Source organism: Mauremys mutica, chromosome 1 (assembly GCF_020497125.1).
Source record: "Mauremys mutica isolate MM-2020 ecotype Southern chromosome 1, ASM2049712v1, whole genome shotgun sequence".
Classification (NCBI taxonomy): Eukaryota; Metazoa; Chordata; order Testudines; family Geoemydidae; genus Mauremys; species Mauremys mutica.
The window spans coordinates 110,869,485-110,883,602 of record NC_059072.1 but is presented as its reverse complement, the minus strand read 5'-3'; the positions used below and the strand labels follow the sequence as shown (position 1 = coordinate 110,883,602).

General features: G+C 46.1%; 2 protein-coding genes across 3 annotated transcripts in view; one reads left to right on the top strand and one right to left on the bottom strand.

The window, feature by feature from the left end:
* LOC123351545 (sodium- and chloride-dependent GABA transporter 2) overlaps positions 1 to 14,118 on the top strand; it is a 503,805-nt gene that overhangs the window by 127,770 nt on the left and 361,917 nt on the right. The gene's annotated exons all lie outside the window — the stretch shown is intronic.
* The window catches only part of LOC123351556 (sodium- and chloride-dependent betaine transporter-like), a 58,325-nt gene that overhangs the window by 25,376 nt on the left and 18,831 nt on the right, over positions 1 to 14,118 (bottom strand). For both annotated transcript variants that reach the window (XM_044990984.1, XM_044990989.1), the window contains exons 8-12: positions 12,823 to 12,926; positions 11,648 to 11,772; positions 11,074 to 11,186; positions 10,003 to 10,140; positions 7,653 to 7,755 (exon numbers count right to left, since the gene is read on the bottom strand). In XM_044990984.1, coding sequence (XP_044846919.1) covers positions 7,653 to 7,755; positions 10,003 to 10,140; positions 11,074 to 11,186; positions 11,648 to 11,772; positions 12,823 to 12,926 — 583 coding nt within the window. The remainder of the gene's footprint in view (positions 1 to 7,652; positions 7,756 to 10,002; positions 10,141 to 11,073; positions 11,187 to 11,647; positions 11,773 to 12,822; positions 12,927 to 14,118) is intronic.

The window sequence follows — 14,118 nt, the reverse complement described above, 5'->3', positions numbered from 1 at the left end:
GAAATTGTCTGTAACAAAGGTATAAAGGCTTGATGTAATTGTTTACCAGTTGAGAGACCTGTCCAGGACTGGGGCGACCCTGTGTCCTATGGCACTCTCTCCCTCCATTGTAATTACTGGAGAAATAATAAAGTATTTGATTTTGCTGCACCCAAACAAAAAGCGAGAACTGAGTTTTTCTTCGACATAAGTAAAAAGTGATTTTATTAAATACAGAAAGTAGGATTTAAGTGGTTCCAAGTAGTAACAGACAGAACAAAGTAAGTCACCAAGCAAAATAAAATAAAACACACAAATCTATGTCTAATCAAACTGAATACAGATAATCTCACCCTCAGAGATATTTCAGTAAGTTTTTTCTCAGACTGGACACCTTCCAGGCCTGGGCACAATTCTTTCCCCTGGTACAGCTCTTGTCCCAGCTTTGGTGGTAGCTAGGGGGATTCTTCATGATGGCTCCTCTCTTTGTTCTGTTCCACCCCTTTATATATCTTCTGCATAAGGCTGGAATCCTTTGTCTCTTGCTGGGTTTCCACCCCCTCCCCCCACTGGAAAAGCACCAGGTTAAAGATGGATTCCAGTTCATGTGACATGATCACATGTCACTGTAAGACCCCAAGCTTTCATTCCTCCCAGCCTGACTCACAGGAAGGCCTGCTTGCAACCAGAGCTCCAGTCAATTGTCCTGGCTGATGGGAGCCATTAAGATTCCAAGCCACCATTAATGGCCCACACTTGGTATAATTTGAATAAGCCCTCAGAGTTATATTTTATATGTCTAGTCCCAGATACAAGAGTGGTACATTTACACAAATAGGACGATCACACTCAGTAGATTATAAGCTTTGTAATGATACCTTACAAGAGACCTTTTACATTATATTCACTTATCATATTTGTATAAAGCCATATAGAATTCACAATGTCACATGTATTTTAAATTATTCCTCCCAACATGCATTTCTTTGCACTTGTCTACACTGGAACTCAGCCATGGTGTTGGCTCATTTCAAAAGTGGCTCAAACTCATTTCAGTTCAGGATGGGATAGAGGGGAGTAGAAGTGTGAGCTACTGGGACTTGGGAGTCTGCAGATTAAATTATAAGCAATCTGCACAGTAGGCAGAGACATAGCTCTGAAATGTCTCATGCAAATGTAGAGCAAGAGTAGATCATAGTGGCCGGGAAAGCTGCTAAAGTGGATGCTTGCCTCAGATAACCAGTCCCTGTTATACCAAAGCAGAAGGAAGAGCTGAGGAGAAGACTCCAGGATGGACGGGAAGCTGAACAACATCACGAAGAGTAAGAGGCCTCTCTGTTTGAAGAGATCAGGTTGACACTTAACCTTCCATGGAACAGAAACATGGGCTCTAAGGAAAGTGATGAAGAATGAAGCAGAGAGATGGTGTGTGGTGCATGTGTGAGTGGGAAGAAACCAAGGGCCAGCTTACTGACCATGAAAGTGCTATAGTCATGGGCAAGAGTGAGCTGTGTCACGGGGTGGGAGAACTGGAAACCAGCACAAGGCACGGGCAAAGAGAATTCATCAGAGGTGAACAAATGGAAAGACACTGGCAGTCTCCAATGCAAACCTTATGTGGCAATATTTAGACCAGGATAAAGTCCCCAGAGGCCTTGCCCGCAATAGAGGGAGACTGATGAGGTGGCATTAAAGACATGAGTTTACAAAGCATAACCAGACAGAAGCTAAAATAGGGCAGTCTGGCAAAGAGGCAGCAGAGCCCTCTAAGCAACCCATCCATTGGATGGCAGGGAAAGCACAAGTACCTGTTCAGCAGGCTGAAGCTGCAGAAGGGAAAGGAAAGCAGAAGAGTGAGTGGAGGCATGAGAGGGGAAGGAAAGGGCACCAGCCAGGGATCATGTTATGAAAGAGAAGAGGCGACGGCAAAGATTAGTTGTCCAGGAATCCACGCTGAAGACGGGAGGAGGGCCAAAAAAAAAGTGTAGTTCATTCTTGTGTTAATTACATTGCTGTAGCACCCAATCAGGATCAGGGCCCCATTCTGCTGGGTGTTGCACAAACACACAGGAAGAGTCCCTGCCCTGCGAGTTTACAATCGCAATGACAGCAGAGCTCCTGAAACGCAGCACCCCAGTGAGGCGGGAAGAGCTCTCACGCCTCTTGATGGGCTTGGTGCAGCTGGGGCTAGGGCACAGAACTGCCCCCTGGAGCTCCTCAGTCCTAGACTGTGCAAACACAGGGCCTGTTCCTGGCATACATTAGACAGGACTGGTGGATTCTCTACTACACATTGACTGCTAATGGTCCCAAGGGGGTGTTGTGGCACCCAGGGGTCACTGGAGCTATGCTCCCTTCCTCTGGCCTTATCTCCTGCACAGACTATGGGGAGAGGGGTTGGCATAAAGCCACTACAGCAACTACCCCCTCCTGAGGTTCTCCTATGCAGGTGGAATCCTCCAGTGGCTGGCTACACTGCTTGCCAAAGGCGCAGTGTAAGGTATCCCGGGTGCAGTCACAATAGAGAAACAATGGCTTCTCTCTCTCCAAACTCAGTCTGACAGTGCTGCCTCAGCTTCCCTTTGGAAGGTTCTCTCCACAATCATAGGAGCTAGAAACCTCTTCTCCTCCCCACCCACCCCTCCAAAAGAGCTTAATTCCTGCAGGAACTGATTATGGGCTTATCTTCATTGCAAAGTTTCACTCAAGTTATAACTCGAGTGTTGCCGCTAATCTGAGTCCCATCCACATACAAAAACCCTTAACTCAACCGTGGTGATGCTTTTAACTCAAGTGGGCTAGGCCATCAGGGGGTACAAGCTAAAACTCAAGGGAGCCCAACGCTGCAGTGTGAATGCGGGCTAGCTCCACTCGAGTGCCACTAGTTCTCAGTTGTCTTCCACAATTCCTCCCATGTGCCTAGACAGGACAGACATGTTCTCCTACAGTTGCCTGGGAAAGAAATCTGAGTGGATCAGCTTGCTGAAGTGCTAAGAACTCTGGGATATGTTCCCAGAAGTCTTAGCCCCACACACAAGTGAGTGCAGCACCAAGGTGGTTTCAGAAACTCAAGTGTTATATCTCAACTGTGCTGCTCTCACTCCAGTGAGGCTAACTTGAGAGGAGTAACTTGAGTGCAGATAACTTAAGCTGACTCTGCAGTGAAGGCTTATCCTGCGTCACCCAACAATACTGTATGGCATGCTGCCAATGCTGGTCAACCTGGCCCCGTCCACTGGACTAGAGTAAGGAGTTAGCAACTTCTGCCATGGGTGGGAGAAGCCCTGTTTCTGAACCCTGGCAAGGAACCAGCTCGGAGGAGCCTGCTCCAGTGAGATGAGACTCCATAATAGACACCCTGAAAGTCCTCATGAGGGCTAGAACAAGCACTAGCCTTGAACTCCCTGTAAAGGGATCGACCAGAGGAAGCTCCAGTATCAGGCACCCCAGGAAGAGGATCCAGCTGCGGAGAAAGTCCCAGTAAAGTGCAGGCCTGATTCCCCACTGCCCTCGATCTTGTATATTATTTATCACTCTGCAAAGTGAGTGCAAAGCCAGCATCAAATGTTACCACTCCCTGAAAGGACAATGAGGCCCTAAAGGGGAAGGATAACCCAGTGGTTTGAGCACTAGCCTGCTAAACCCAGGGTTGTCAGTTCAATCCTTGAGGGGGCCATTTAGGGAATCTGGGGCAAAATCTGTCTGGGAATTTGCCCTGCCTTGAGCAGGGGGTTGGACTAGATGATCTCTTGATGTCCCTTCCAACCCTGATATTCTATGATTCAAGGTCTGTCTACACTGCACTGGGGAGATGTGACTGCAGTACGTGTAGGCAAACCCAGGCTAGCTCTGATCTAGCCAGCTTGCTTAAAATAGTAGTGAAGCCACAGCAGCACAGGCTAGCTGCCTACATAGGGACCCTGGCTACATACATGGGCAACTAGTCTGTGCAGCTGCAGCTTCACGGCTCTTTTTAGCAAGCTAGCTCGGATGTGCCTACATGTGCTGCAATCACACCTCCCCTCCCAAATGCAGGGTGAACAAAACCTCTGTGTATAATAATGCCCTGCACTGCCTGGCTCACAGAGAGGAGACGGGACCTACTGCCAGTGCGAACTAAAGGTGCATTGTTTTTGCTCGAGTGGCAGGAATCAGTACGGAAGCAAAGGATTCAATCATAACAAATCACTTGCCTATAGTTGAGAACATAACAAAAATAGCCCATTGCACTCAGACCTACTGGAGAGCTACTGTACACAAACAAAATACAAGTGGTCTTATCAGAAAGTGCTTAGAGATCAGACATTTCCAGACCTGGGGTCTAGTACTGAGCAGTGCTGAGCACCCACATCTCTCCTTGAGTTTAGTGAGAGCTGCAGGCATTCAGCACCTCTTAGAATCATATCTGACTAGGAGCACAGGATTGATCAGACGAAGTGGGTGGATTATTAAGTCCAGTATCTGATGGTCAGTGCTAGTGCTCCAGAGAAAGGGATAACCCATGCAATTAGCCAGAGGAGTAATGCTCTGTGAGGGTGGTGAGGGGGATCCCTCGTTCTTCGTAAATCTTTATATGCAGGAAGGAGCCCAGAGCAGTCGTAGCTGGACACATTACAGAAATTAGTGAAAGAGTCCCATAAAGGGAGCTACTCTCCTCTCTCCCTCTTACTAAAAAGGGAAGAGACCCTGGGGCCCCAATCCCTGTGTGACTCTATCTCCACCAGGAGAAGGTCTGTTTGAGGGATGCATCCTCAAGGTGAAGCTCCCCAGGTGATCTTGTGGAAGAAAACCCAGGCTGTGTTTAAATTCTAGGGGGAGGATTCCATTCATTCTATGGCAATGAGATTTCATTCCCCCTCATGCAGGGCTTCTCAAACACTGCCAGGGCGTGGACCACATTTACAGACAGAGGGCCTCCTGAGCATCATGCCTCCCCATTCACAATTCCACAGGCCACATCCCTTCCCAACTGTGATCATATAACATCCTGGTGACAACCTCACCGATTGCTCATGTAGAAAAGTATTACTAGCAATGAAGTCAGTGCACTCTTAGCAGTCTGTAATGGGACATAGCAGCTGGGAATGAAGAAGAAAGCCAGCCCTGTTGGGAGCCACTATCCTGCTGAGTGTTAGCATGCATGCTTATTCATAGAATCATAGATATGTGAGGCGGGAAAGGATCTCAAGAGGTCATTGAGTCCAGCCCCTGCTCAGAGGCAGGACCAAGTGAACCTAGACTATTCCTGACAGGTGTTTGTCTAACCTGTTCTTAAAAACCTCCAGTGATGGGGATTCCACAACCTCCCTTGGAAGCCTATTCCAGTGCTTAACTACTATTTATAGTTAGAAAGTTTTTCCTCATATCTAACCTAAATCTCCCTTATTTTACATTAACCAATTATGTTTTGTCCAACCTTCAGTGGACCTGGAGAACAATTGATCCGACTTTTTTAGAACAGCCCTTAATATATTTGAAGGCTGTTCTCAGCCCCCCCCCCAACCGCATCTTCTTTTCTTAAGACTAAACATGCCCAGTTTTTTTTTTTATAAAACATTTCCTCATAGGTCAGGCCAGGACAATACATGTTGTGATTGTAATGGCTTTACTCTAATTTGCACTTGCTGACTTCATTTCTAAGAGTGAAGACATGGAGTCAGTAGAAAAAAAATGGGGGAGTTAGTTAAAAAAACAGTGACTAATGCCAGTTAATGAGTTTTCCCCTGCCTATGGGTTGGCGGCACCGAGTCTCTGGCTTACTGTTATAGGTTTATTCCCCACTTTGAACTTTAGCGTCCACAAGATGGGGACCTGCATGGACTCCTCTAAACTAAAGTCCTAGTTTAGATCTGGTAAAGCTGCCACCAGCCAGGTTTTTAGTGTCTGGCACACTCCCTGTTCCCCCAAACTTTCCCTGGGGAACACAGATCCAAACTCCTTGAATCTTAACAAAGGGAAATAATCCATTCCCCCCACCTTCTTCCTCCTCCCCCCCCCCCAAGTCCTTGGGAAAGGTACCTTGAATCAAACAAAGAGGGATTCCCTGTCCCCCTTCCCTTCCCCTGAAAATCTAAACAAGGGAAGAAATCAATCAAGTTCTAAAAAGAAAAGGATTTTATTAAAAGAAAGTACGCTATCTCTGTAACACCAGGATGGAAAAAAATTACAGGGTCTAACTTATAAAACTGGAGAGACTTCTCCCCCCTTCTTTCTCAGAATAATCAAAGTAACAGCAAACAGAAATAAAGATATTTCTCCAGCCAACACACAATTGCAAATGCAGAAATTAATTATAAGACTAATCCACCTTTCTAATACTCACTATACTGGATAGTAGGAAATACTTCAGGAAAACTTCGGAGAACTTGAAGATATGTCTGGCCTCTCTTAGATCCAAAAAGAGAACGGCAACCCAAACAAAGAACACAGACAAAGTCTTTCCTCCACAGAGATTTGAAATTATCTTGTCCCTTGATTGGTCCTCTGGTCAGGTGTTCATCAGGTTACTGAGCTAGTTAATCCTTTACAGGTAAAAGACCTTAACCCTTAACTATCTGTTTATGACACTTACGCTGCCAAGTATTACAGCAGTGGCGCTAACACAAACACACATTCCAAGCTTCCCTACTGCCAGCAATTATGATGCTATCCACCACTAGGCAGCTTCCTCCTGCCTGTCAGCAAGGCATCGTTACAAGGATTTCAGATTTCCAGTGCACAGCTTTAGTCCTGTAAACAGACCAGGCTGTGTCAAACCCACTGATGGCATTTGCCATAGGGGAAGCACTAATTAATTTTTTCCCAGCTCTGAAAACCAAGCATAGAATAAGTTGATAAGTTTTCGGAGCTCTGGATTTGAAGGCTGATGCCACAACATGCTGCAGGGAGCATTCTCCAAACAACTCCAGAAGAGAGCTCACATATAGTCCTCTCGCTGCATCAGAGCTGAGATTGAAACCATGAGGACTGTTTTAGATAACCAGAGCACATATGAGGTGAAGTGATGCTCTAAGGCAGTATTTTGGGTGGTCCTGCAATGACTCCATGCTCTGTTTTTTGCATTTGTATAAATCTCTCTCACACAGACACATGCACACACAGAGGCAGCAGGCACAAGCTTTGGGGGTCCAACCTTGCTCCTCTTGAAGTCATTGGGAGTTTTGCTATTGATTTCACTGGGCGCTAGATCAGATCTTTAATTTCATTTGTAACTGTGGCCAGACACTATGCAAATGAGTTTTATGCATGCTAATTCACAGTGTGTATGTATATGGAATTTCAGATTAAATAAAAATTGTCAGGATTAAATTAACAGAAAGACGGAGGGAGATCACATGACAGGTCAGCCATAAAATGGCAGCCACTGCCACTCCTACGTGGAGCATCATCTGTGTCAGCCAGAAAGGGCTAGTGGTCCACTGGCAGAACAGCACAGTGCGTGGGAGACAGAACCTCTGCCTGAATGAGCAGGAACACTGAATTCACTTCTCTTTCTGGGAAAATCCCTTTCCAAGCAGAGATAAGAATCATTCCTACACAATGTATGGCGACTGAGGAATCCCATGGGTGAACAGATTAAAATCAGAAGCACGAGGCACTTCTGCTTTTCCCTGAGGCTGACACGGCTATTCCCATCCCTCCCATAGCAGCCTGGGTCCTTGTGTTCCACTTACCATACACCCAGCCAACACAGATGACTTCAAAAATGGTCAGGAACAGTAGGCACGTACCACTGGCAGCATAATAATCAAACAGCTGGAAGATGTACATTCCACCCTGTGTCAAGCAGAAAAAGGGGAGATATGGAGGGCTCAGCAAAAGGGTATGTGCAAGAGAAAATGGCTTGGCTGGAATTTGGACAAATACAAAAACAAGGCTGAGGGACAGGGGAACTGCACACAGAGCAAAGGGGCATAGGAGAAGGGATCTCTCTCTAGGCCTGTCCACACTAGGAAATTATACTAGGTACCACCTTGCACTAAAATGATTGTCAGGCATGGGGCCAGGATGATGTTTCACAATCATTTCATAGCATGATTTCAGTGTCCACAGAGACCAGGGATTTGGGTTTTTTTTTAAAACGCTGCTATAGACCATTCTCCCTGGCAAGTTTCTAGCACTGTTTCTAAATGTGGTCCTTGGCTATGTTGAGCTTTGGGAATGAGCCGCAAAGTTTAGATCCAGGTGTGAACTACCCTGAAGTTCAGTATGTTTAGATGCCGGGTTTCTAGTTTGAGCCCATCTCTACATGTTGCAAAGGTCCCGAGCATAGTTGGAAGCCCTGTGGGGGCAACGGCCTTTGGCTCTGTTGTGCCATGACAGTACAATGGACTGAGCATTTGTTCTACTCTCAGGAGAGCTATTTGTACAATCTGACTCTCTCTTGTGTTCTCACAACTTGTCTTGACAAGAAAATAGCACCTCCAAGGAAAGAAAAAAGTGGAGCAGACACATTGGAAAATTATTCAACCCCTTGAATGGCCACTGAGACAGAAGAAAAGCTTTCCTATTAATCCCACCAAACACTGAGCCGGCTTTGTGCAGTGTTTAGGTTATCCCACAGTGATGGGCAATGTGTAAAAGCCCCAGGGAAATTAAGATAGAACCTGAAGTCCTGATGCAGTTGTCACCCAGTCCTTACTCAGGCAAAACTCCTATTGCCTTCTGCGGGAATTCTCTCAAGTAAAATCTCAGCAAGGACCTCTGACTTTTCAGATGACTGCAGGAATTCCAACGAGAGGTTAAGGGTTGTATCAGATAGCAGGATCTTGCTGTCTCCGGAGTGTGGGGAGCAGTTATCAATGACTTCTTTCCTCTAAATCAGTGGTTCTCAACCAGGGGTACATGTACCTTGGGGATACTCTGAGGTTTTCCAGGAGGTACATCAACTCATCTTGATATTTGCCTCGTTTTACAACAGGCTATATAAAAAGCACTAGTGAAGTCAGTACAAACTAAAATGTCTTACAGACAATGACTTGTTTATTCTGCTCTATATACTATGCACTGAAATGTAAGTATAGTATTTATATTCCTATTAATTAATTTATTAATTATATGGTAAAAATAAGAACGTAAGCCATTTTTCAGTAACAGCGTGCTGCAACACTTGTGTATTTTTATGTCTGATTTTGTAAGCAAGTCGTTTTAAAGTGAGGTGAAACTTGCGGATATGCAAGACAAATCAGACTCCTGAAAAGGGTACAGTAGTCTGGAAAGGTTGAGAGCCACTGCTCTAACTTAGTCTAGGACCTGCTATCAACAGCCTTCATACCCCCAGTCCTGTTTTCCACGGATGACAGCCAGCCAACTGTGCCTTCCCTTGGAAGGCCTCTACCACGGCAAAGACTGGCAGCATTCTCATCTCACTTGTAGCTCCTCTACTTTTGACCTGAGAGCCATCCGGACTGGAGTTTGGATATAAAGTTCCTTTCAGGTGGCCCTTCCCTGGTGCTAGGTTCAGGTGTAAGCAACCTATGGCATGTGTGCCAAAGGCGGCATGCAAGCTGATTTTCAGTGGCAATCACACTGCCCGGGTCCTGGCCACCAGTCTGAGGGGCTCTGCATTTTAATTTAATTTTAAATGAAGCTTCTTAAACATTTTTAAAACCTTATTTACTTTACATACAATAGTTTAGCTGTATATTATAGAAAGAGACCTTCTAAAAACATTAAATTGTATTACTGGCACGCAAAACCTTAAGTTAGAGTGAATAAATGAAGACTCGGCACACCACTTCTGAAAGATTGCTGACCCCTGTGCTAGGTTCTCTGAGACATACCCCAGAGGAAGGCTTAGCTATGCAGTACGACACCATCTCACCTGGCACTATATAAGAAAGAAGAACTACTGGTTCTGATATTCACCAGCTAATAAACTAAGCTAAAGAGAGAGAGAGAGAGAGAGAGAGAGAGAGAGAGAGAGAGAATAACTAACAGTGTGAAATACAAACTTGCTGCAGATAATACTGCTTCAAACAAGTCCATATCCCTCTCCCCCCCACCATGTACTTCCCTTCTTACCTCAGTGACTAGCATCAGCCCAAGCAGGTAGCATATGATTGCAATGGCCAGGGTCAGCAGCTCCCGGTGCCCTTTCCTCTGGAGAACTTCTGGGTACATGTCAACAATGGCCGTCACCAGGCTCTCAACACAGACGAACTGCAGAAGAATTCATGTCAAGAAACCAAGGACCTAACGTCTCTTTCCCTACCCATCCTCTTTCCCAATTCCATTCTTCCACTCAGTCTCACTCCTTTTTCCTACACCTGAAGCATGAACTGCTTGCAAACAGGGAGGTGTAGCTGCATCTGAGTCCAAAAGAAGTGGAGTTACCACTGGTGCAACATCAGGAATTGAGCACCCCAGAGGAGTGACTGGAACCACATCTGGAACCGAGTGAGATTATCCCAAGCCTTGCACCTGGAGTAGGGAGGATGTTCAGGTACAACAGAAATGACACATGGAACCTGGAGACAATAAGGGAATTGCACCTCACCACAAAGGATTATCAAGAAATAAATAGTGTATCACAAGGAACCACTGTGGTATAAAAGAAGTTACTGCCAGGAAGCAGCTACTCTGGAGCCAGGAGACAGTGAGGGTCACAAGTCACACCTGGAATCAAGAACACTCGTAGTACAGTTGGAGCTGCCATCAAACTACCATTACAGAAGGTGCTTGTCACAATACAAAGGGAGTCCTAGTGAACTTAGAGGCGATTACTACACATTCTGTGTCAAAGTGCCTGGTTCATGAGGGATGACTACTAGCCCTTAAGGGCAGACTTGGTGGCAAGGACAAAGAAGTGTGGCTGCTGATTGTCACTGGATTGTCAGAGACTTATGCTGGAAGATACAGGTGCTTCAGGTTACTGGTAAGGAGTAACACTTAACACCAGCTGGCTGCTGGGATGTACCTGCCAGCTCTAAGTATTAACATTCTGAAGTAGTAACATGGATGTTTGACAGGTGTTCCAGGTGGCTGAGAGGCACATCACCATTTCCCACCCACGAGTTATTATCTACATGAGGCTCTCAAACATGTGACAGACACCTTGGAGTTCGAGGGAAAGAGGAGGGTTATTTACTGTACCTGGCTGTCCAGTCCCAGGAAGATCAACATAAGGAAGAATAGGCAGGACCAGAGCTGAGACACAGGCATCATCGTTACAGCCTTTGGATACACAGTGAATGCTAGGCCCGGACCTGCTAATCAGATAGCTGAGTAAGGATGAGGTTTCCCCAACAACATGACCCAGCAACACAGACTAGTTTGATGTGCTGTTTAAAAAAAAAAGTGGTCACTGATACACGGAATATTAACTGCTGACATGGGCTGAGTGGCTGGTTTTGGAAAGAAGAATCAGGGATTTCAAAACAGGGAATGGAGCTCTGCTTCTGGACAGTGGCACTAAGTACATCAGGATAGCAGAGAATAAAGCAGTGGTTCTGGATGACTGGGCCTCCGAGTCCACAGAAAAGGCAGAGGGTTGTTCTGGGCAACTGGACTGGGGACACTAGCAATTACAGAGGATGTAGGATTGGTTCAAGGTAGCAGCACTGCTAACCTCATGGGTTGGCTTCATATTCAAAGGTGTCAATTCCTAAAAAGTCCACCCATGCTTTAAGTTTTTCTTTTGGCCCTGCCACATTTAGAAAGCACCTACCTGACTCAGCCACTTCTGAAATGAGCACGCCCTGTTCTTGTGCCATGAAGCCCAGCACAGAGAAGATAGCAAAGCCGGCCACAAAGCTGGTGGCACTATTCAGGAAACACAGCATGAAGCAGTCCCTGTTTGGGACAGAACCAAAGAGAGAGAGAGACGGCATTGTTTTCCTCTGCAAATTTACCACTCTGGGCAATTGCTTTTGTGCTCAGCTTTCTGAATGGGACATGAATCCATGCACTTGCTTACACCAACACTAGCCAGAGACTCCTCCAGAGGCCAGCAGCCCAAAACAGAAGTCAGCAGCCTACAGCCTTGACCCCTGGCACTACAAGAACTACATGATTATACTTGGCAATAAAAATGACAGGGGGCTGCAGCCATATATTGTAAGCAGGATGCCCCAGTGAAGTCACTAGGGACTTGGCACAACAAGGGGCAACAGGAATCATCATATGAGGGTAGAGCAATGGAATAAATATTGAGAGAAAAGGATCCTTAAATCATAAGGGCCCTGATCCAAAGCCCTGTGAAACCAATTCAAAGACTCCCATTGACTTGAATGGGCTGGGGATCAGGCCTGAGACGAAAAGGGAACTAGAAGCAATAAGCACTGGATGAAAAAGAACCTGTCATGCCAGACAAATCTTTCTGTTGCTCTTTCAGATCGAATTAAAACACACGCAGGGGGCACTAAAGGGGCTGCCATTTTAATAAGGCATTTGATGCCATGGGGCAGATTCTCCTCTTCTTTAGACCACTGTGAAGCTGGCTAATTCCCCTGAGATCAGACCCAGGTAACTGAACTGAATTTGGCCACATGCATTACTAAATCTTATTTCCATATCAGGTAACATTTACAATACCCACATCATCTCAACAATGGCACCTCCAGGAGTCCCGTGCCCTCTCTCTCTGCCCTGGTGGCAGAGTGCCACTAGCAGAACCACCAAAGGCATTTCTTGTAGCCCCTGGGTTTTCCTGGGTAGTCTCCTATCCAGTCGCTGAGCCCTGCTTAGCTTGTAAGAGCTGCCAAGAGCATAGGATGAAATGATGTGGGCCCCACGTGTGATTTCGAAGCAGTGAGTGCCACAGCTCCAACTACATTCTGCTCGCCTGCCCACATGGCCCTCAGCTGGATGTGAGAGGGAGAGAGAGGCACAGGCTGCTCCTACCTGTAACAGTTGTTATTGTACTTGTTGTAGCTGCCCAAAGCTATCAGGCATCCCTGGCAGATAACATAAGAGAAGAAGATCTGAGTGCCTGCATCCATCCACACCTAGAACAGAAGAGGACAGTGATTTCCAGCCATGGCTAAGGAAATAAATGGTAAAGTCCTGTCAGGGTACACACACTTTGGGGCAGCAGCTTGTCAGACATGGAGAAATCTACATCAGGCAGAGAAGGGAAGAATACATACAGGGTGTGACATGTCTCTGGATTGATTGTTCCAACTTGAGGGACTGGAATGAAGATTCCACCATGAAAAGGGAGGGTGCATGGGGATGTGGCATGGTATAAAGACTGTACCAGCACAAGTTGGAGATCACATAGCCGCTTGGTAGTGAAAAAACTATGAGTATCTCACAAAGCCATCCCAAACAAGTGCCAATAAAACCTCTCTATGACACCACACCACCTCGTATTCCCTACACATGAGGATGGAGGAAGATCAGGACAAAGGGAGCAGCCAGGAGATGTTGGGTTCATAGTATCTCACCACCACCATGGTTTTCATTAACTCATCCTGGCACCCATCGAGAGCAGCAGAGCTTATTTCAGCCTTCAGCCGCTGGCTCCTCCTCCACTGTATTGATAGCACTTTCTCTCACACAGTGTAATGCTAGTATACAGAGCCATAAAAGATGGGCAGCAGTGCTCTCAATCTTCCACACAGCCAGGGAAGGATATTAGTAGCAAGTTAACAGCCAGGAAGGAATACCTTGTCCACTATCCTTGCTGTCCCCTAAACAGTGCCCAGCAGGCTTCTAAGTGGCTGCAAATTGGCAGGCCTTCAAATACATGCAGACAGCCACTGCTGTTTGAATTAACTGAGATCCCTCATGGATCCAGACCTACAGATTCACGCCTGCTTCTCTTCCCTCCCCCCGACATTATAATCAAGGTCCAACCTTCTCCACAGCAAACTGGACTCAAATTCCGCAGCAAGGTGTCTGGCTCCTGCAGCTCTCCCAGGTGGCAGACCAGAAATTCCATATCAACTTCATTTAGATTAGAAAATGGAGGTTTTTAGTGAATTAACTGAACACAAATAAAACACTCAGCCCCTGCATTGTTTATTTTCATATTAAAATTCCATTTAACTTAAGTGGTCTCTATGTTTTCAACATGTCACTGATTTTTGTGTTGACAAGACATAACTGCATCTGAAAGTCATCGGGGGAAGCTGGAGGTGTTAGCAGCTGGGTAGGGAGCAGTTGGGCCTTTTGCCATCCAGGAAGATGTGGGAG